The sequence below is a fragment of the Carassius carassius genome, chromosome 23, assembly GCF_963082965.1.
Source record: "Carassius carassius chromosome 23, fCarCar2.1, whole genome shotgun sequence".
NCBI classification, from domain to species: domain Eukaryota; kingdom Metazoa; phylum Chordata; class Actinopteri; order Cypriniformes; family Cyprinidae; genus Carassius; species Carassius carassius.
Genome location: NC_081777.1, coordinates 23,054,356 through 23,077,751, shown reverse-complemented (window position 1 = coordinate 23,077,751; position 23,396 = coordinate 23,054,356). Strand labels below are relative to the sequence as shown.

Genomic DNA, 23,396 nt, shown 5'->3' with positions numbered 1-23,396 from the left:
TCCTTTCACCAGTGCACAATGCCAAAAGTGAATAAGGTATGTAGTGAGTTTGTAGTGGTAGGCCAACATTGGCAACATAATACAGCGGTATACACTAACATTTAAAAGTTTGCATTGAAATTTCATCTTTGGCATCACTGGAATAAATACATTTTTAAAATATACTGATTTTATTTTTTTTATTGTGATAATATTTTACAATATTACTGTTTTTATAGTAGAGTGGCATACAATTTAATTTTAGCAAATGAGATGTACACAAAATGTAAAATGTATGTCGTTTTCAGTATTTAATCACAATTAACAGATTTTTTTTATAGATGTACACTGCGTGTTTGAAATACACAGGTTATATTGGAGACCTTTTTTATTGGTTGATGTTGAGTATTTAATTATGCATGCTTATTTCTTCTATTTTTACATTTAGATTTGCCGACATCTAATGTTACCTTAGTTATTCTTTAAAAACAATTTAATTAAAACTTTCAAACTCTTTAAAATGATTACAGTACATTTAAAATGCTGTGATACCTAAATCCTCTGGTTGCATTTTAATTTTTAATTTATTTAGACAAAACTGTGTAGAATTATAATATTAACGTTGATCAATTATCAATGTAAATAATTTTTTTTAACAAAATGTTTTTTGGCCTGGCCAAAATCAGTCAGTCACCTAGTACAAGAATTTACTATATCGGTCAGTAACTAATATAAAGTTGGTGATTGGTTGATTGTGGATGGTCGACAAACACATGATATGCCCATTATATCTCACATTTCCTCTTCATCTCACACTTCCTATGGCATAAGCCCCCCCTCCCCCCCCGTCGCGTCGCAGTTCGCAACAACCGCACTTTCTGCATGCAGGGCGACAGGGGATGAAGACAAGATACACAGAAATAAATATGCTCAGCTAATGAGGGAGAGCAGGAAGATGCTTTTAATAGAATACTGCTTTTAAAACTCCTTCTAATGACTTTTTTTTTTCTCTTCTCCCAATCGTCCTCTTCCTTTGTTTCTTTCCGTGTGGGGTTGTGTTTGGCTGTGCGGATCCTAGTGTGAGGTCTTAATATCCTCTTGGGTTTAATGTTTTATTCTTGTTTTTTAGGAGGGCTGGAGAGTTTGAGTCACTCAGGACTGCAAGTGTGTACTGAGGGCCATCTGTAGTCCAGTGGTCAGCAGCTGGATGGCCCATCCCTGTAGATGAGCGCCAGCCACACCTTGATGTGTTTAGGTTCTTGTAACAGTAATAATTTATATTGTGTAGAATCTGCAGTCACTTTCATATAGCTGTTCATTCACTGATATCTCTGACCATTGACTTCACAGTGGGTCTGGAGTTGTATCTCTCTCTGTGTGTGTGTGTGTGTGAGACAGAGAGCAAGTAAGTATGTCTTACTTGGCTCGAGCCCAGTGCAGTGCAGTAGTGTGTAGGAGGCAGAGGTCTGCCAGTGCCGCCGGCAGCTTTGTTTTTAGACAGGGATCGGGGCTCAACTGTGTGTGGTGCTGTTGTGCTGAAGCCCCGGGGCTGAACGGAGCTGTCTCTCTGTGTGTGTGTGTGTGTGTGTGTTTGAGGATACGTAGGGCATTTGTCTACCGTAACCCTGTTCCTCCTCCGCACTCCTGCGCTCTTTCTCTCTGCCTGACTACACTCCAATATCCTTCCTCTAATGAAGCGGGAAATGGGGGATGAGTGGCGCTCTGATTGGGAGTAATTTAGCGTTTTTTCCTCCTCCGTTGGGAAGACGTGTCTTCAGGAATGTGACGTCCCTCGCCTGGTCCAGGAGTCTTAAGTGTTCATGGTGGTGCGGCTGAGATTTAGGTGATGCTTTGGTTTGAATTCTGGTACTGCACCAAGACAGCGTGTTCTGGATGATTGTGAAGGTGCTGATGGGGTAGTACGTAGCCACCCAGATCAGTAGAGCCCACCTTGAAGTTTCTTTGATACTCTGGTCTCTATGCATAGCGTGGGGTTCCTTCTTCAAAATCCTTTTTTTTTAAAGTCAGTTTCTTCAAAAAGAGTAAACCATATTGGGGCTATTAGAGTCAAACGTTTCAAAAAATAAATAATAATAATCATGATATTCTTTGGTACGATTTTCTAAATAAATAAATAAATAAATATATAAATATATATGTGTGTGTGTGTGTATACATAATATATATATACTATATATATATATATATAATATAAAATATGTGCTGTGTTTCAGAGTGAAGCACAATGTTGTGGTCTTTTACATGCGAGCATTCCAGGGTTAGCTTGTTGGTTTAACCTTGAAAATTATGAAATTAAAACAGCCATAAGTATTATTATTGAAATTTGACAGTACTGTTATCTACAATTATTATTATTATTATTATGACATTTGTATTTACATGAAATAATAATTAAATTAAATACAAATAATATAAATAAATCACTTTTGAAATTGCAGTCAGTCAATTTTTATTACAGTGAATTTCTATCAGAAAAAAAATGCATTTGCACTTTCCCTCAATTCAAGCAACTTTTTACATTTATTTTATTTAGTAGCAAAAGTAATAATAATAATAAAAGTAATCTTCTTATTCTTATATAAAATTATTAAACTTTAAAATAATCAGTATAATAATGAATTAATTAAATAATTAATTATTTTGGCCATGTTGTGCAGCCATACAAACAAGCACATTAATCCCAGAACTTTAAAAAAAAAAACAAAATAAAAAACTTTCACACAGAATTTGTGGAGCCATCTTTCACGAGCCGCAGAATTATCTTTAATGTCTGTAGCACAAATGTTACAGTATTAGTTGCTCGCTGTGGAATACAAAAGACAATATTTTAATATTTAATATTTTTTTAAAATATACATTTCAGAAGGGAAATTTTGCGTTTTTGGACAAAAACACTGCTGCTTTTTCAAAATGTATTTTACCACAGACAATATGCATAGAGGTGAACTATCCCTTGTATCTTTAGGGTTAGGGGTTTGTGTAAACCTCTAACCATGAATGTGAACAAGTAATCAACACTAATGATCTCTTCTTAAGGAAGGTAGATGTTTTGTGTGAGTGTGGGTGTCTGAGTGTGCTTAGCACCTGCAGTGTAGGTTGGGTTTCTGGAGAGATACTGTGTTTTCTGTGTGTGTGTTTGTAAGTGTGTGCGGTTTTGTTTTATGAGTAGCAGCACTCATAGTGGATCCTACAGACTACCGGGAGCATACCATAAAGCCAGGGGGGAAGGAAGCCCAGCCCTGCACAGTGGAGAACAAGAGAGCAAGATCTGACTAGAAAAAGCTGCATGATATCTCCCCTGATAAACAGTACAACACTGCATCGACGCAACTCAGGCCGGGAGAGAAACTATTCTGTGAACAGAGAAAGAACACACAAATACAAACTTACACTGAAGGGAAGAGATGGTCAGAGAAGACTAGGAGAGCATCTAAGCTGGGTAGATGGATTTTGATTTTATCCAGATCAGGGCAACAGAAAGCAATTGTTGGGCCTGGTATAAAATGTTCATCGCTGGCCCCACCATGAACCTCCTCCCAATCCTGATTACAAATTACACGAGTTGTGCTGTGCTAAATGTGCAAGCTAAGATGCTGCCTGACTGCAGTCATGTTCATTTGTGAATTACAAACCAATTTATTGTTTACTCTGATAAGTACTCAATATTTAAAGTGTATTTTACAATATAATATATTCTGGTAATTACAAATGCGTAATTTTTTAAATCCTTTTAGACTCTCTGATTTGCAGTGTTGTTCATTCTTCTTTTATAACACATTTAAAAAAATAAAAATGCTATTTACAATAAAGCCGAAGATCCCATCAGAATCATACGATTTTTTAAAAAGTAAATAAATTGTGACAGAAACTAAATTTTAATTATTTAAGCCCCAAACACTTGATTTTTGTAATCTGTTTGAGACAACTAGTGGTCGACGGACAGCCGATGCCGATATCTTGGAAAGCAAGGGGGCCGATATAAAGCCAATATATATATATTTTTTAACAATATTTACAAAATTTGAAATCATTTGACAATGGTAAAATAAAAATGTGTAAAATAAACATACTTATACTTTAGATGACAAAGTTTTTTTCACAAATAAATAAATATGTAACAAAAAATATAATTAAAGGAAGTAATTCAAGGAAGCAAATTCATGTAACTTTCTCCGTGTGCTGTATGTAAAATGAGTGTTACTCTTGTTTTATTTGAAAATATGATTCCCAATGCACACAAACATCAATACAGTGTAACCAACAGGGCACTCAGTATTCTGGGAAGTTTGTGTGCATTGGGAATCATATTTTTCAAATAAATCCAGGGAAACATTCATTTTACATACAGCACACAGAGAAAATTACATAAATCTGACACAGTGGGCAAATGCATAAAGTGCAGCATAATTTAAAATCACGAGTTTAAAGTTTAAAGCATTCAATTCAAACAGACCAACCGTCACACAGAGAGCACGAGATCATGCTGGATAAACATACACACTTCACAAGATCTAACTTTTGGATTCTACTAAATTTACAAGGTTTGTGATATTAAATATTCATTAGCCATTCAAAGATTTGTTTAAATTATATAAATGTGTATTTGCTTAATGCTGACGACAAATGAGAAAGTATTATAATGTTTGCCTTTCTATTACTAATAATATAAAAGCAATTGTTATAATACTTTTTGTATACATTAATTCCTTTATTTAACTGTTCTATCTGATTTTTCGACAGACTTCTATCCGTATTAGACAGAACTGTTAATGACAACAGTAAACAAGAGGGAGAATGTGAGCTGTGTGAACTCAGGCGCTGTTGCTCTCAGCGCCGTCAAAATTAAAGTCCTACCTCTAACACATCGGCCAAGCGGGCAAACTTGCCAAATATCGGCCGATATATCGGCCTTGGCAATATAGCAGCCTTGGCGACATATCGGTTGACCACTAGAAACAACACTTGAGGGACACCATATATGTCATCCTTATTTTGTAAATGACCCAACCACTTTATTTTTGTGATCTGTTTATGAATTACACGTATTCCAGTTCTACTCAACACTGCCTCCAAGTCTGGAACAAGAATAATTTTAGAGTGGGAATTTGAATAGCAAGGGAAAAATGTGAGCGACTTTTAAACAAAGGACAAGAGAAAGGCAAAGAGAGGTGTGACGTATCCCTTGACTTTGAAAGGAGTGGAAGAGAAGACCTCAGTGTCCTGTTAGCAAAGGCCTTCTGTTGTTTCTGGGCTCAAGCGCTTGGTGTCCGGTAACAGGCCAGTCATTCTGACCTGGCTCGGCTCCTCGGGCTTTGACGGCAGGCTTTGCGCTGGAACTCCTGGCTGGAGCGTCTGCGGTCCTAATATTCCACAGCACTGAAAGGGAAAACAGGGGCCTGTTGGCCTTGGCTTGGGAGTAGAATATGGAAAAGGGAGGTGGTAGTGGAGTCGAGTTCACACCGACCACCCTGCTGGGAGCAGCTTCAGCGAGGACGCTGTACGGTGGCCCAGACGGCACTTGGTGGTGTGTGTGTTTTTCAGAGGAAAAGAGAGTCTGTGTGTAATTAAGGAACAGATAATGTGGAAGGAATGCAGTATGGCTGTCGGGGACAGTGCATTTTGTGCCTTACTCACTCTCTTTCTCTCTCTCTCCCCCTCACTCTGTCTTTCTCTCCTTTTGTCTCTAATTTTTTCCCCCGCTTTCTCTGAGAGTCTTTTCCTGAGAGGAAGTGGGTTTAGTGAGACTGTGATGCCCAATGCCAGTGGGAGAATATCTAACCACAATTTCCTTTACACCGAGCAGATTCAGTCTCTCTCTCGTGCTTTCTCTGGCTCTCCCTGTCTTTCTTGTTCCCACTTTTATTTCTTTTCTCACATAAACTCTATTTAAAGGAGCACTCTCCTGTTAGTGTAAACCTGTATGACTTTCATTTTCCGAAGAAAAAAAAAAGATAAAATGGCATTTACATTTATTTAGCAGAGACTGAAGGTGAAGGCGGCTTAAGTGATGTTAGGCAGAATATTTTATTTAATTTTTATTTTTATTTAATGTTATTTTAATTTTTATTTAATTTTTCATATTTTACATATATTTTTTGTTTGTTTTATTTTTAAGATTGATTGCTCCAATCCCTATTGACTTTTATTATAACCGAAGAAGAACTGTGTGAGCATTCACATTAATGTCTTATTTTATTTTATTTTATTTTTTGACTTCTCCACTCCCTCTTGACTTTCATTGTAACTGAAAAAGAGCTTGCCTCCTAAAACCTCCTTTTGTTTTCAACATAAAAAAACTCAAGGGGTTTGAAAGAACACGAGAGGGTGTAAATAATAACATAAGTTTAATTTTGGCTTAATTAACGCTTTAAATATTCATGTGGTTAGTTTGATAGCTTAATTATGTCTTAGCCCTTTTTGAACCTCATCATCGATGTTTATCTTTCCTGCTTTTTGTTCCTTATCTTCATGGACATTGTTCACCGAGTGTGAAGACTTCTACACTTAATAGTCCATTCATGCTGAAAAAGTGTTGTTATAAATTACTCTACATATTCCTTCATGCACTGATGCCTCTAATGTGGAGAGGTTACACAAATTACCGACTGTGTTTGTTGTTGAAAAGTTACAGTGTGTGTTTCCATTCTAGACTGTGTGCCAAAGTGCTTCCAGGCTACGGGGAGTTTTGTAGAGACCGGTAATGTGTGTGTGTGTTTATGGTGGTGAGGCTGTGGGGGGTGGTCCAAGTTCTTATTGTGTCCTGAACACTGCTGCTTCCTGTTTGTGTGCCAGTGGGGCTACCTTCCTTGACTATGCCCAGGAAAACCTTCATCACACATTCCTCCTCTTATATCACTGCCTCCCGTTACCTGTTTTTGCACCTCCAAAATTAGCACATAGACAAACAAAGAGCACATACACACAATAAAGCCCTTTGATGTGCATCCAACAATCAGATCGAACTCATCATAGGCTCAAGATGGGCCGCCGTTTATGTGGAGCGCTTCTGAGAAGAATGCCGAAAATGTTTGTGTGCCTGAAATGTGTGGTTTGGCTACACAAACGCTCTAATACGCTCTCTCTCTCTTTTTCGGTAGCGGTGGAAGAGGCCGAATCTACAGAGTGCGCCAGTGGTTGGGACTCCTCTGTTCAGACAGGTATGATTTCGCTAGCGTGGCGTCCTGCACGATACATCCAACCCCCTGCTCCTGGGAGACGACCCGCTGCATCACAATCTCTAATATCAATTCCACATGGCCTGCAGCCCTGCGCACAGAGGGAGGGAGGAAGGGAGGAAAGGAGGGAGAGTTTTTCATAAGGCACAAGAGGATGGCGTCCAGGTGCATACTGGACTGGAGGCTTAGAGGCGCTTCCTGTCTGAACGTAAAGGCACTTTGCCGCACTCAGAATGTAATATCGCACGACTTGACGAGTTTGATTACACCTCCTCTCTGGAGAGGAAAATTCCTATCTGGCAAAATCCGAGCGGGCTGTTTTAGATCGTGCATCTTTCTGAATATTAGATTTAGCTTTTTAACCAATTACCTTAGAAGCCCTTTTCACTACTCGAGCGTTTTCAATAATTGTTATAATACTTTTTGTATACATTAATTCCTTTATTAGTAAGTAAATTATTCATAAATGGTCTTTATCCTTCAGCATAGATTTTTTAAGAGATTTTAACCATTTTGCACTGTCATATCCTCATCAAAAATATACCTGGAGTTGTTTTATTATGTGTTAGTAATCCTTTGTCGAACTCTTCTGCAATCAGAACACTGACCCATACTCTAGCAAATTTCACAAGTAGATTTCAAATAATGTTTTCACCATGGCACTCCTTAGAGCTCCTAAAGTAGTTTAACATCCCAAACAAAGCTTATTAAGGAATCTTTCAGAACATATTTTCACGAAGAATAAGAATAAAACAGAATAAAATTGCAGTGCATTGTATTTTATTATTTACTGGGAAACAGCTTTATAGCTTATGCTGTGAAATTGTAAACAATCCTTCGAATAAAGTGCTAATGGCATGAAACCTGAATGGAATTCACAATTTAAAGTAAAATCCATCAGAAGGTTGTCCAGAAAAAAAAATCGGACACACACAAAAAACCTGCTGTGTGAAAAAGAGCGGTGAATACTTAGAAAAAAAGTGCATTTCAAATATCTTTAAACATTTACCTCTCTCATTCAGTCATAATTAGGCTGCAAGACTGAATTTTGAACTGGTAAACGACAAACTGATCACAGAACATGTTTGTAAAGCTTTAAATGTTAACTTTTAAAAAGCAATGTTCTCAGCTTTTACGACTAAACATTTGCAAACAACATTGTACTGGAGAATCTGCACAAATGAAAGTCTTAGGGGCCGTTCACAAATCGCGCCTAAAAACACGTGGAAAACGCTAGGCGCACCGCTTTCTCCTTCTTTCCAAAGCGCTCGGGCAGAAGCGCCCCTGAGGCATCTGCCTTTGCTAAGCAACCATGACGTGCTCTCTCCTTGAAGACGCGGAAATTTCAGCAAAGGATAAATGGATTTGATGCTCAAAACATCGCTTGCAGTAGCTCTGCTACTAAATTTATTTCAAAATGGAAATCCATATACCACTATGATCAGCTGTTCCTTTCATCTTGACTGAGCTTTTAACGTTGTTATGGGAAAGGATGAAGCTGATTGGTTAGTTCTTGTCACATGACCCGCGGTGCGCTTGCCGCATTCTGAAAAGTTTAAATGTTTTTAACTCGATGCGGTGCGGTGTTGGAAATAACGAACTTGAGCGCGCAAAAGACGCGATATGTGAACGTCCCCTTAAACAGTTCAGTAGTGCAGAGTTTACAGGTTACTCTTCTTTTTTAAAGGCTCAAAGTACAGTTCTCCCACATCACGCTGAATGCTGCAGAGACGCTGTTCGGGAAGCACGTGACATAAAACGAGGCCAGCTATTGGCTATTCGCTACTTCTCCTGCTGTACTGGCTGAGTAAAACCTCCGGTGGCTCATTACTGCCACACTTTGGTCACCGCAGATTTGAAATATGCGCGAAATGAGCCGCTTACGGCAAATAAAAGTTATTTAGCAACGAATCGATGACTAAATTAGTTGACAACTATTTTAATAATCGATTTTAATCGATTAAATCGATTCGTTGTTTCAGCTCTACACAGCTGTGCATTTTGTTTTGGATTATGAATGAATTAGTCCTTGCACTGAAAGATACAGGATACAGTAGGGAGGGATGTGATAGCATTCACCTGTTGAGATTTGATTGGATTGTGAAAAGTGGTTTCTATATGACCGTTTAGTGGCAGGAGGGGGTGTTGACAGGCAAAAAGTAAACTTGTTTTAAGATATTTTAATAAAATACTTCAAAGGCAAACGTTTTTGTGCAGGGAAGTGTATTTAGAAGATAAATAGATTTCTTGGATCATTTTAAAGTTGCGATCTAACTCCAGATCATGTGGATTACTGTTGACTAGATTCTGTCTAGGAAATATTGTTTGAGCAACAGTAAATGTGCCTGCACTTTAAGACTTCAAAATGCAGAAAAACACAAAAATATATCTATTTAATTCCCGACTGGATGAATCTTTATGGGATCTGATGTTATTGATATGCAATTGAGGCCATTTCCCGGACCCTTTCCCCCTTCTCCCCATTATTTCCTGTCATTCCTCTAGTATTCCTATCAATAAACATGTCTAAAAAGGCCTAAGTAAAATAATATATAGCCTTTATTGGAAACTTATTGCTCATAAGGGTATTAAAATCACTGAAGTCAGATATGGAGAGTGTGTGTGTTTGTACTTTTGTGAGTGTATGTGAGTGTTGCATCCTGGTGAGCTCAGCAGAGAGAAGGGAGTAAGAGAGAGTGGCCCCCGGGGGCCTGAGGGGATGACGCGGGCCCCTCCTAACCGGCTCTGAGGGAGTGCTGGAGGGGTGCTGACTGAGGTCCTGGGTGGCTGCAAAGTGCTGCGTGTGTGAGATACAGCAGGAAGGGGAGTCCCTGGGCTCTCGCTAAACCCTCCGCACTTCCTCCCTGCTTCTCCTCCTCAACTCCTCCCGTCATCCCTCTCTCCTTCATTTTTCGTGCCGTAACCCCATTTGCTCGTGCTAATAAGCCTTTTTTCCCCACCTCTGTTCCGGGTGGACTTGGTCGCATTCCGCATCACCTCATCTTTTTCCCTTTCTCTTTCCTCTTTGTCTCCCTTTTTTTTCCTTCTTTCTCTGAATCCCTTCCCCCTATCCATATTCTCTCCTGTGTTTGTTTGTGCTGCTGTGCTGGGGCTCAGGGGGCCGCTCGCCATCTCTTATTTAAAAAGATAAAAAACCTTCCTTCCCTTTATTCCCTAGGAAATGATGTCGACAAGGACACTGGCAGGCTTTTCCTGGTATTAAATTCACTTCGCCACCCCCCCCCCCCCCCTCGGTGGAAAATGTGCGCTGAGTTTGGAGCGAGTGCTGCGGGGGGGTTGGAATTAAGGGGTAGAGAGGTTAAAGGAAAGAGTTAGATCCCCGCCCCCCCACCCGCAGGCCCCCAAGGACCTGATTGAGGCCCCTTTGGTCTGTCCCGCTGGGGGAGCGGGCCGGAGGTACACCCCCCATTTCCCTCTCTCTCTCTCTCTCTCTTTCTCTCTCCACCCTGTGCTCCCTGAGATAGAAAAACAACCCGTCCCTCCCTGGCCCAGAGGGGAAGAAGAGAAGGAAAGGAGAAAAGAGAGAAAATGAGCCAGGTCTGACACTGGAGACTCAGGGAGATGGTGGTGGGGAGGGGGGGTGGGGGTTGGTCGAAGGAAAGGAAGACGAGGAAGAACGAGAGTTTATAGAGACAGATGCAGACGCTTGTCATTTTTCGTAAGATGGAGCAGGGAGGGGGAATTGTTTTTTTATAAGTGCCATCGGAGCTGTGAAGTTGAGCATTGTTTTTCCTGCTTCCTGTCAAAGAGCTGGAGCGGTGCTTTTGGATGCATTCACACACACAGACACAAACATGCACACTTTGAAACAATAGCCCTAGAGACGTTGCTTTGTCAACATATAGGACATCGTCTGACGCACATTTGCAGGGATCAAGTACATTATTACTCACACACACATCGACGCACACAAGCACCCAATTTGTGTGCATGTCCCCGACTATGATTCATTGTGGAAAAAGGCTGCTCATATCCCTGTGTGCTGGCCGATAGGGGTTGTAATGATCTTGAATTGAATTATTTTATTCATTTTCTCCCTCAGCTATTGGTGGGCCTGCAGGACCTCTTAACGCAGCCAATCGGATGGCTCCGTCTGCTCTCCCTTGGTCTCACCCACACTGGGCGAGTCATTGTGACCTCACCCGTAATGTGAGCTTTTTGGTCACCTGTGTATTCCTCAGGCAGAAAGGGAGCTGTTGTATTCTGGTTTTATTTGGCAGCAGGTCACCGAACCAGTCCTATTTATGACCCTCTTAATAGCCTCTGCTGTCAAACTCGGCACACATTAAACTTTTGTCGAGGCCAGAATGAAAGAGGGAGAAAGAAAGGTATGTTCTGCAGTCAGTGCAGTACAGAGCAGAGCTGTTTTTGGAGGCTTGGTTGGGCCAGAAGTTCAGATTGTTATTTGCCAACTTTTTAATTGGCTCCAGTTTAAATGTATATTAAACAAGAAATCAATTTAGTCTTTTTTTGGGACATAATGACACATTTTCATGCTGTATTTTCAAAAATACTCATTTGCAGTTTGCCTGAATGATTAGCTAACTAATCAATGTTAAGGAAAGGCCTGTATAATAAATTGACTTTTGGGTTCAACTGACCTTAGTCAGATGCCTTTCTTGAGGGGCATTTACATGAAATGACTATTTTTTTTTTTTTTATACTTTTTTTTTTTTCATTCCACAAAATTTTGACAGCAGTGAGTGATTTTTTTTTTTAAAGAGATTAATATTTTTATTTTTATTTAGCAAGGATACGTTAATATGATAATAAGTGAAAGCTAAGACTTTACGGTTACAAAAAAATTCTAATAAAGTTAAAATAAATGCTGTTATTTTGAACTTTCTATTTGTCAAATTCCTGTAAAAACATAGAACTAAGATAAGATAAGAAATTTTAATTTAATATAGAAAACAAGTAAATTTATAATATTTACCAATAGTACTGTTTTTACTGTATTTTTTAATCAAATAAATGCAGCTAAAATATTTATATATTTTAGTCGGTGAACAATAATAATGATTTTTTTTAATCATTCAACTCCATGATAGCATTTATTATGTAAAGTGTAAAATATTTACATTGATTTGTTTGATGTTTTCAGGCCTGTCATAAGTCATTCATACAGAATTACTAGAGCCAGTTCAGTATATAATCTTGCTGTCGTATTTGAATCACTACAAAACATTAGACTGATTAGGCTAGCAGTAGTTCGGTTTGGCTCATAACTGACCATTTTTTGTTTGGACCTACCGAAGCAACTGTTGAGAACCAGAGGATTGGCAAGATCTTTTAGATGATTTTTGTGTGTGTATACACACACTCGCAGACAGAGTGAAATATCAGTCAGTCTCCTGGTCCCTGCACATGCTCTGTCCCCTCTGGAATCTAACCTGAGCAGGATTCAGCCATGCATTCTCCGTTTGGTGACTGGGAACGAGGGATGAGAGGAGGGGAGGGTGAGAGGAGGACAGGAGCAATGATGACCGTCAGCTACATTGTAGCCCCAAAATGGCCTTCTTTCTCCATGATGCAGTGGGCAGTTTAGAAAAGAGGACACAACCAAGAGATCCATCTCTCTAACCCTCAAGTGATTTTGTGTGTCTTCCTCTCTCTCCGTTCATGTCTCGCTGTCTGTCTCGCTCTCTCATTTGTGTCCCTCTCTATTTTTCTTCATCTCCTTGCACGAACCTCTGGAGGTCCATAATATATTTTTAATTTCCCCAAGGCAGCGACAGGAAAACAGTTTTAATGTGTGAAGAGGAGGTGTGCGTTTTTGCTTGTGTATGCATTAGCATGTCGCCACGCATGTATATTTCCGCGTCGTAGTGTGTATGTGAGGCTCGCACATTCGCATGTCGACTTTTGAAGCACGGGCTGGAACAGGTGATGGCATCGGTAAGCAGCTGTACGGCTGTTTGTGGTCTCTGTGATTTAATTCCCATCCTTCCATGACGCACTCTTTCATCATCTCCAACTTTTTTTGTCTTTTTTTTTTTGTCTGGGTGCACAAGCATTGGGTGCTGGGTCTCTAGAGGAGGGGAGACTGGTACAGTGTGACTGGCAAGCGGGGGTCCCAAGGGGCAGTGCGGTATTGTGGAAACAGCTAGCGGAGGCCAGCAGAGCCAGAGAGAGAGGCCTGCTTGCTTTAAATAGGTCCCATGTTTACCGCGTTAGGCCCTGCACTCCCCCGAGAGACCACGTGCATGCACTGCACCTGCTCAAGCGCTGGGCCATTAGGGGCCCTTGTCCCAACTCCACACTGGAGTACGCACAGTGCGGATGTAGATGTACCATACATGTGGCCTTATAGCTAGTGGTCAGCCAACATGGGTTATATAATTGCTCATGGTAAGGCTGAGCGAAAAATCGATAGCGATAATTATTGCAATGTAATTTTCCTCGATAAAACGATATGAAGAGTTCGATAAATGTTCAATATAATGTTTATGTGCCAAAAGCGAAATGCGCGACTCATTTGAACCGTGACACACAGACCGTTTATCCGCTCAAACAGCAACGCAAGGCGGGAACTGGTGCGATCTGCCAATAAACAAAAGAAGAAGAAGAATAGCATTGCAGCGCGATCTCACCAGAACAGATGAGTTTACTCGGGCCCGCAAACACTAAACAGCGCTGTGAGATTCAGCGAACAACACAAATGACCCGCTGATTTAAATGAGTTTAAAGGCAGATGAAACAGCGCTGACAAACAGGAGAAACACTGTGTTTAGGCTTTTCAGTCAACAAATCGACCTTAATTTACTGTAATGAGACTAAAAACACCATGGTATTGTCATAAACATTGGAATTCGTGTCCAATTTTATTGTATTATTAAATATAGACATGTATTAAATGTACTAAAGGAGTTATAGAACATGATTAAAGTATTTTCTGTGATTTTAATATTTTTATTTTAAGGAAAATGATGGGAAAAGTGTAAAGAATTCAAAAACATGAATTGTTTGACATGTTCTGACCATAAAGAGTAAATTAAAACCACAAGTAACTATTTGATTTCTACAACTTTAAATTTGGAGCAAAAATCTGTCTTTAAACTTAAAAACTAAAGCGGAAACTAAAAAAAAGGGACATTTATTGTGATAATTATCGATATCGACTGATATGAAAACAAACTATTGTGATATCACCCAGCCCTATGGCTCATGGTAATTTATGGGGGACAGACTGACCAGTATATTTATCAATATATATGCTCCATAAATGGCAAGATTGGTGGCCGATGCTAATAATCTTAAAAAAAAGCACAAAAAAAAGCAGATTAATCAATTAGATTTTACACATTTTATTTTATACAATTTACTTGAGTTCATTTTGACAAAACAGCTACATGCTATTGTTCAGTTTTACTTTGTTAGTGTTAAAATTAATATTTAACTCTAACCAGTATAAATAAATAAGAGTATATTCAGTAGCATAGTAGCTGTTGTTCAAACTGATGTTAAATATTGTGAAAATTCTAGTAGTATTCTTTAGTATTATAACAATCATTACATATAACTGTTCTGCATGGACTGTACAGTATACCCCTAAGGTATGATAGTGTGCAAATCTGTCGTTGTTTGAAGGTGCTGGTGCCGTGGAGTCCATATTAAACCCTGGATCGCCTCTCCATTGTGTCTTGACGCAGTCCTACATCAATAATGTTTTCTATCAGAGAGCGTGTCTGTGCCAGTTTTCAGGGACGGGATGAGCGATGGATTTTGACAGGTAGGCTGTGTTCATGTGATGAGATCAGACATCTCTAATCGAGCTCAGAGCAGCACTACAATTCCTTTGGTCTCTGACTAATGCAGCCTTGATCTGGTTTACATTTGGCCACGTCTGGTTCAAATGTGTGTCCGTGTGTGTGTGTATTTGTGGTGTAGTTGAAAGACAGCTTTGTGCTTTAATGTTTTCATAGGGAAAAAAGTCTTGTTGAAGTTGGAGCTAATATTTTTCCAGTGCAGCACAGCACTCATTCTTTTGTTGGGGCATCAGTTGTATTCTGATGTGTGTATAGCTTTTCTTGCCTCCTGTCACTTATACGACACAAACAATTACTCTTATGATCTCTTTTTCTGTCTCCTGCTTTCTTCTCTCCATCGCATGACTCGAGTATGACCTCAAATGTGGATTTCCCCTTTTTGTACTTTGAAATAATCAAACATACATTCTATTGCACTTAAACGCACATGGTACAGCATAACTAAGAGCAGACACAGTGGCGCAGACATAGTTCCCTAGCTAAGGTCTCAAAATGTTTTAGCTGAGTTACTGTATATTGTATATTGTGCACGGTGGGAGATTAGAAAGACAACATAGTTGTGCAGTTAGATCTGTGGACGCTTAGTGGTACTAAAGCATCTTCTTGATCCTTTTTGTCGCTTTACCATTTTGTTGTTCCTCCCGTCGGTCAGGAGGATGCCTTGCGGTGTCCATTAAGGGCAAACGGGCAAAAAAACAACATATCAACCTAACAAGGGGTAATTAGCAGGTCCCTGTAAGGCAGGGCTGTGCTCGGCAACATGACTGCTCTGTGGATTCTGCTAATTCACTGCTCCTCATCTAATTACCCCACACAAACATGGCTGTTTGTCTTTCCTGAGAGAGAAAGTGTGTGGGGTGGGTTTGGTATCTTGCCGATTGTAGCAAAACCCCCCACCCCCACCCCCCGCCCAAACCATGCCCACTATCTCACACATTCATGACCTGAGGCTCAACCTTATGAAAAACAAACACAACCCTGTTTAATATAAAGAATAAGAAAGGGCTATTAGTAGACCTATGAATATTATACAATATCATAAGGAAAAACAATCATTAATATACAATGATAATGAACTGCTCAAATCAGACTTTCAGTCAGACCATGTTGTAAGTGCATGTGGTTTAAAAAGTTGGCCAAGCTTTATGAATATTAATATTTTTTTCTTTTGCATTAGAACATGCAATCTACCATTTTTAGAAAGGATGCCTTTGGGACTGCATTTAATGACTGCAACTCTTGAGCACCATTGAATTACTTTGTAACGTATGAATATGAATATTTCTTCTGTTAAAAACTGCTATAGCTATTTTTGAGACAACTTTTTACGAATGTGAAAATGGTTATGTCTAAAGACTGAGATGATGCATTTCAACGGTCATCAGCATCGTAAATCCTCAAAGTTTTTATACTTTGATTAAAAAAAAAATATATGTATATTTATAACACAATATTTTGTGTTATATTACATATGTATCAAATTACAGAAAAACTAGTTAATGTTAATGCGAGGGTGTTTTTAATGCAGCGTCTATGGGAGGGTCGGTAAATTTGATTTTGTTCTCTCTTCTGACTGCCGTTATCAGTCTCTGTCTGCTTTCAAAGTTAACCCAACTATGATGAAATGTGAAAAAGGTCTATACTGACTAGCTAGACTTGAGTCCAATTTGAGCACCAAGCAGATGTGTAGCTCTTACAGAACTATACAATTATGTACACACTCACTTTTTGAGAATAATGAGTTAGTTTGTTAATTAAGAGTGAATTTGTGTGTGTGTTGGTTGTACGTTTATAATACCCTTGCGTAGTGCGTTTATTTTGTTTGTATCTGTTGTGTAGGTTTATGGTGGGTAAATGTGTTTGTGCGTGAGTTTTTGGTGCTGGGACAGGCTGTCTCTTAGAGATAATGGCCCGCTGAGTGAGGGACATGGGCTCCAGCTGGCTGTGAGAGCGTGAGGTGGGCTTCGGGCACATCCCCTGCTGAGGACCCCCAAACACTCATTAACACATGCTCTTGCACATGAAAGAGGACAACAGCACGCACCCTAACTTAAAGTATTGATAAAATACTCTCTCACATACATGAACAAATGTGGGGTGGAAAGTGTTCGCCACCTGGGACGGCAAAGTCTGTGTGTGTGTGTGTATTAAGTGAAGTCTTTGTCATCAAAATAGCAAGGTTATTATTCTCAAAAACTGCAGTAATCATTTCTACTCTGATAAATGGAGCTTTCAATCAAGTTTGCAACACTGTTGTCCACTCAGTAACCCTCACCAAACACGCACACACAGTAGCGTTGTGTCTCTTTGGCTTGTTTCTCACCTAGCCCTCTCACAGTAGAGGGAGTCTAGGCCCTGTTGTGAGGTACACGAGTGTGTGTCTGTCCTCCAACTCATTGCAAAAGGACACTGAAGGGACAAAATTGCCCCCCATACTCATTTGAACCACAACAGCCCACCTGAAGCACAACATTATAAAAATATTAAACACCACATTATGTCGCTACTACTACATTTCTACTACATTAACAACACAGATAGCAGCTCACTTACCACAGACTTGCTAGCTTGACAGCTATTGCAGAAATGAAACAAAAATAGCAGCACGGTTTCTGTGAGAAGTGGTGCGTGCTGCAGATATATGTTAGTGGAGAATGGAGCAGAGCGGAGAATTATTTGAGCACTAGGAATATATCAGAGAGCATAAAAAACATTTCTTTTGAATGACATTTTTTTAAATCATTAGTCTCGTTGGATGGTATTCTCAACAGCCCAGATTTCATTGAGATTGACCATGCCACAGTCAGTCTGTGTTTAAAAACAGCGCTCTGATTCAGAATGATTCTGCTTAGCTTGTTTGCCTTGACCTTAAGTCACTTCTAGGTTTTGCCTGTGAGGGTGGTAAATGGAAAGTCTAGCTAAAATCTGTCATTACTTGCTCTCATGTTGAAAGCTGTATGGCTTTCTTTCTTCTTAGGAACAGAAAATGAAAAATGTGTTTTTTTAATTCTTTTCAGTCCAGCTACAATTGAAACTGGAGTTCTCAACTTTCAAAAAGGACACAAAAACGAATAGAAGTACCAAAAGTGTAATCCATAATGACTCATGCTAAATTCCAAGTATAATATAACTTTTTTTTTTTTTGTGAAAAACTGGTTAAAATGTAATCAATGGATTGTTCGTTAAAATTATTCGATTCAATTTTCAGAATTAGTCTGAATGATTTGTTCATAAATTAGACTCGTAGAACCAATGATTAAGGGAAGAACATCAGTAAAAACTAAAATATTTGTCTTTTGGTGTAAAAATGTTTTGTATGGCTTCATTAGACCACCTTTAGGGTACTTTTGTGGTCTTTTGTGTCCTTTTTGAAGTTCCCATTTTATCATAAATGTAAGCAAAAGATTATGGATAACAGTCTTCCATTTTTCTCACAGAACAAAGTCATATGGCAAAAACATTGGTGAGGGTTATTTTTTGCGTATCCTATCCCTTTAAAAATTTCAACCGTCAAATGCTCAAAAATAAAAAGGGAGGCGCTTTGGGTGAACCGCAGTCTCGAAACGTTCACGGACCTCACCTCGACCCCTGCCCCACCCAATGTCCATCAGCCTCTCTTCACACCGTGCATCGTGTTTATGCACGAGTTTGCGCTCGTGTGTGTTTGTCAAGGCCGCGGTCGGAGGTGGAACGACAGCAGCTGAGGTGCATGATGCGTGATGCGTGTGTATCAATCTTCCACTGCAGAGAGAGAAATGGAGCCCTGTAATGACGGTGGCCCTGCACTCTAATGGAGTGTGTTCTGGAGGGCCCCCTCTAGAGACTCCCCTCCCCTCTTCCCTCCTGAGAGGGCATACGCTTACAGGAATGGAGGGGGAAAAGACCGAGTAATGAAAGGAAGATGCAAAAAGAGAATGAAAAAGAAGGATGGAGAAGTTTAAAAGGCAGGTTAGCGGCGTCGAGTGCTCCGCCGGCCTCTTTTATCCTTGTTTCTATGTATGCCAGCAAGCCCCGCTTATGACTGGAGAGATGGAGGGATGGAGAGAGGAGAAGGGTAGGGAAAGGTCCCCTCCTGCTTCTCCCTCGTTGCCATGGTAGCAGGTTGTGCTGGCATGTGCCTTGGTTGGCAGTGCCTGTACCTCTGGCATGAGGGTACCTGGGGGAATCAGGGTGTGTGTGTGTGTGTGTGTGATTGAGTGAGGAGAGGTAGGGAATGTTCGAGGGTTACTGCCACCATCCATTTTCCCCGAGATTAGAAGCTCTCATGGATGAAATAGTGTAGTTAATGCACCTTTTGTGTGTTTGCTGGTGTGTGTATGTGTGTAACCGCTGCTCAGGGCTCTATCAGTGTAGTGTCAGTTAGGGGCCGTTCTCCTCCCTGTCCAGACGGTGTTCTCACCACTGGACAGATGGCCATACCCCTCCTACCCCTTCGCCCAGCCTGCACCACCCTCCAAACCACCACGACGCCCCCACCTTCACCCCCACCTCTCTACCCTCTGCTCTGGTGGGGGGCGAAATAAACTAGAGCACCTCGACGCTTCCTTATCCAAATGCCCCTCCAGATACCGAGCCCCCCCCCACCGATCTCCACCTGCAATCCGGACTGGGCAGGGGCCCAAAGCGAGGCCCAGGCTCTCCTCTGGCCGGGCTCCGATCCGCAGGCCCCATTAGCGTGAGCTGCTGCGGCGCGGTGTAATGCAGCGCCAGGCCTGGCCAAATTAGAGCTGATCAGAATGTGTGGAGCACAGGAATGGCCACCTCCTGCTTCTCTCTGATTGCACAAGTCCAGGATGATTAGACAGGATGTTAAGCCCGGGGGAGCCGGTGAGCAGCCCTCCCTCTCTCCGGCCCCCACTTCCTCCCTCCTCTTTACCGCTCCCTCTGCCCTCACGCTTCCTTCTTTCCCTGCTCTTTTTTTTCTAAGCTCCTTAGTTTCCCTTGTTGCCGATGTTGTTTTTTTTCTGCCTGTTTGATTTCTTTTATTCAGTAACGTTTCATATTCTTTTAAATTTCAGTGTATTGGAGCCGGTCAAACATACATGTGAAATGGAAAACTGGTTGCGTATTGCATCAGAAGTTGCGTTAACTAAACACGTTCCATCATTTAACACATTTTAAAAACATTGATGGATAATTCAGTCATTTCTGTTGTGCGCTATTGCGTTTAGATACATTGCCATAGTGAAGGATGCTATTAGGGAATAAAAGTGAAAAAAAAATTTTTTTTAATACTCCCTTGAGTTTGGATAGACTGGGATTGAGATGAGCGCGGATTTAGGGATTGAAACAAGAGATTTAAAGTGTAGTGTATAATTGATTATAAATTCAGGTTACCTGATCGTTTGCCCTATGTTGTTGATGAAACAGAAGTAGCTACAGATCTTTTATTCCGTTTTACACACACACACACACACACACAGATATATATATCTCTCTGTAGGGTTTTGGTTTTATCCATCTGCAGTTCTCAATGCTATCTTGCAGTCAAATCATAAAAAGGTGAATTTGAATGATTTTATTATATATTATTTGTGTCATATGCGGATAACAAAAAACATATTAGCATTGACACTTTTGCAGAGTGTGGTCAGAATGGTACCCCTCCATATGGGGTCTAGGTAATCACAACGCAATCACATGGCTTTTAAAGTGGTCAAGTGCTATCCGATTGTGATCCAACCACCAAAAGCGCATGTCAATGGCAGGTGTGACGGGGGCCTTTGTGTCTTAATTTGGATCAGTCTTATCAGGTTCTCTTTGCTCTCATTCCGTCTCGCAATCTCTTACCACCCCACATTTTGTACGCCGCCTTGTCTCTCTTCCTCGGTCTCTCTCTCTTTCCCTCTCACTCAATCTTGCTCTCTCCTCCCTCTTCCTCCAGTCTCGTGTGTAGTCCTTTCAGCGTAGAGCCTTTAATGTGATAATAAGGTGTGAAAATGGAGCCACAATGGCGGAAGGAGGATTGCAGTGGAAGATTTCTCCACTGGTCCTTACTATGTGCCATGAGCGACTGGGTGGCTCACGCTCAAGCGGCTCTCAAAGCCTCTGGCCCCTCTCTTACACTTCAGTCTAGTGGCTCATGGGAGCTTTTGATGAAGTTTTGACTCTGACTAGACACACTTAGGGTTGGGAGTTATGCTGATAGGCTGAGAAAATTGATCTGTTTTAGGTAATTTTTAACAGTGGGGGTTTTCCAGTAACATATTGCATTTTCTATCAATTACTCAATTAGTGACTTCAAATAAAGCATTGGGAAGTTGAATTGATTCAGGTGAATTGTTTCTTGTAAATGATTCTTTACCTCATATGCAGCATTTAAATGTATGATTCATTCTAGTGAATTGGTTCATCTTAAATTCTATTCTCTCTTTCTCTCTCTCTCTCAAATGTCGATTTGTAGAGCGAGTTCTTTATGTAACATTTGGAAATTTTGATTCATTCTAGTGAATTGGTTAATCCTAAATGCTACTCTGTCTTTCTTTCTCTCCCTTCCTCAAATCTAGATTTGCAAGTTATTCATTTGGATTATTAGCTGAAGTACAAAATGGTACACTGATTTGAATTCCTGCACAATAAATTTTGTACTACAAATAGCATTTTATGTTAAGTTATGTTATGTTATGATATGTCTAGATTTAGATTTTTTTTTATTTCTAGTCATTAGTTATTAAGTTTGACAACACAATCAGTTTATTCAACCCTCAGTTTGCTTTAGAATTCAGATTTTATAACGTGTGTGTGTGTATTTATGTATATTGGTCTGTGTGAATATGTATATGAATACAACTTTTTCAAAAAAGTAACTTGACTTAAGTTTAAACCTAAGTTCTGTCTCGGCAACCTGCAGTCTCAAAATAGCTTCCCAAACACCGGATGCAATCTGCTTGTATTTATATATATATTTTTTTATTGATTTAAGTTTTGACAAGTACAGTATGTTTTGCTGCCCGTGACATTTGCAAAAGCTCTGCATCAGCACATGAATGAACACATAACAGGCCAGAAATAATTATTAAAGTTTGATTCACCTGTCAGTAGCAATCCCTCAATTTCACATCTTGCCCCTTTTCTCTCTGCGGTGCGTGTGTGTGTATATACATAGATGCAGCAGTATCAGAGCGAGACTCTGATAGAAAGGAGAACCGGGCGGCGGGTGAGGACGGAGAACAGAGTGTGACCAGTCATGACGAGAGAGTGGGAGAGGAGGATTTAGATGACGACTCCATCTTCACCTGTGACAACTGCCAACAGGACTTTGAGTGTCTGGCAGACCTGACAGAGCACCGTACCAACCACTGCCCAGCAGGTTTGTGTGTGTGTGTGTGTGTGTGTTTGTGTGTTGTTTCTCCACTGTCTTGAAAGAAGAAGTGTCAGTTTAATGTGTCTCTTGTATGTTTACTTTGAGTTAGACTTATAAATGAATGATTGTTGCATAAGACTAGCCTTTTTACCTACAATAATCATGCAACTTATCAAAAATAAAAATAATTTTGCATTACATTTATGGGTGAGACAGACTACTTGTTTATCCTGTACAATGGCAGATGGTGGAGTGGTTGGTAAACCTGCTTGAAAATGGTCATTATTTTTTGCAATTTCGTGTGGTTATGCTGTTTGCACAGAAATTCTACACAGATTTAATTTCTCATTTCTGATGGAAATCATATTGGTATAGTTTTCACGGTGGTGGGGTTACTCAAAGGCCGTTGGCTGTTCTGGAGTCTGTATGGTCCCTCAGGAGAGTGGTGTTTTAAAGCTAACATGCAGTACATGCACACAATAGCCGTTATTACAATCGCGGTAATTAATGAAACGCTGAAAGCGGCCCTGCAGGGGCATCTGCTTCCTAGCAGATTAATCAAGGGCCTCTCCTTAACGAGCATAAAAACTGAGGTGAAGAGGAGGAGAGGTAGATATAGAGAGAGAGAAAGAGTATGTCACTCCAGCAGTCGTGTGCAGTACTATATTTATTGAATAATCGTGCAGTGTCTTTGCAATTGTATAAAATTCTCAAAGTCACAAAATATGATGCTAGTGGATTGTTAATATCCATGGCCTCATTGTACCAGAGCACACATGTTTCTGAGGGGACACAATACAGCGTGACACAACTCTCTTCTCCATCACCTTCCTTTATTTTGGCAACTTACCAAGTAATGAAATCATGGCACTGGATTTTAGATGCAATCTCAGTTTCGGAGTCATCAGAGAGCTGCATGTTGCATTGTGGAGGGGAAAAATAAAGAGTGAAATGAAATAAAAAAATGCAGTTGTTCCAAGGAGTGTGCGATCTGGAGATTGCAAAATAATCTGGTGCTGTGTCTGGGGGTTTACATTCTTCCACTTTTTAAGATTTATTATTATGATTATTATTATATTATTTTATTATGAGTGTCATTTTAGGAATATATACTATATTAGTTTTTAT

General features: G+C 40.1%; 1 protein-coding gene across 3 annotated transcripts in view; it reads left to right on the top strand.

The window, feature by feature from the left end:
* znf423 (zinc finger protein 423) overlaps positions 1-23,396 on the top strand; it is a 154,194-nt gene that overhangs the window by 20,148 nt on the left and 110,650 nt on the right. For 2 of the 3 annotated variants that reach the window (XM_059506588.1, XM_059506589.1), the window contains exons 2-3: positions 7,098-7,157; positions 22,071-22,274. In XM_059506588.1, the coding sequence (XP_059362571.1) occupies positions 7,098-7,157; positions 22,071-22,274 (264 nt within the window). The remainder of the gene's footprint in view (positions 1-7,097; positions 7,158-22,070; positions 22,275-23,396) is intronic. The other variant, XM_059506590.1, reaches the window with a different exon arrangement.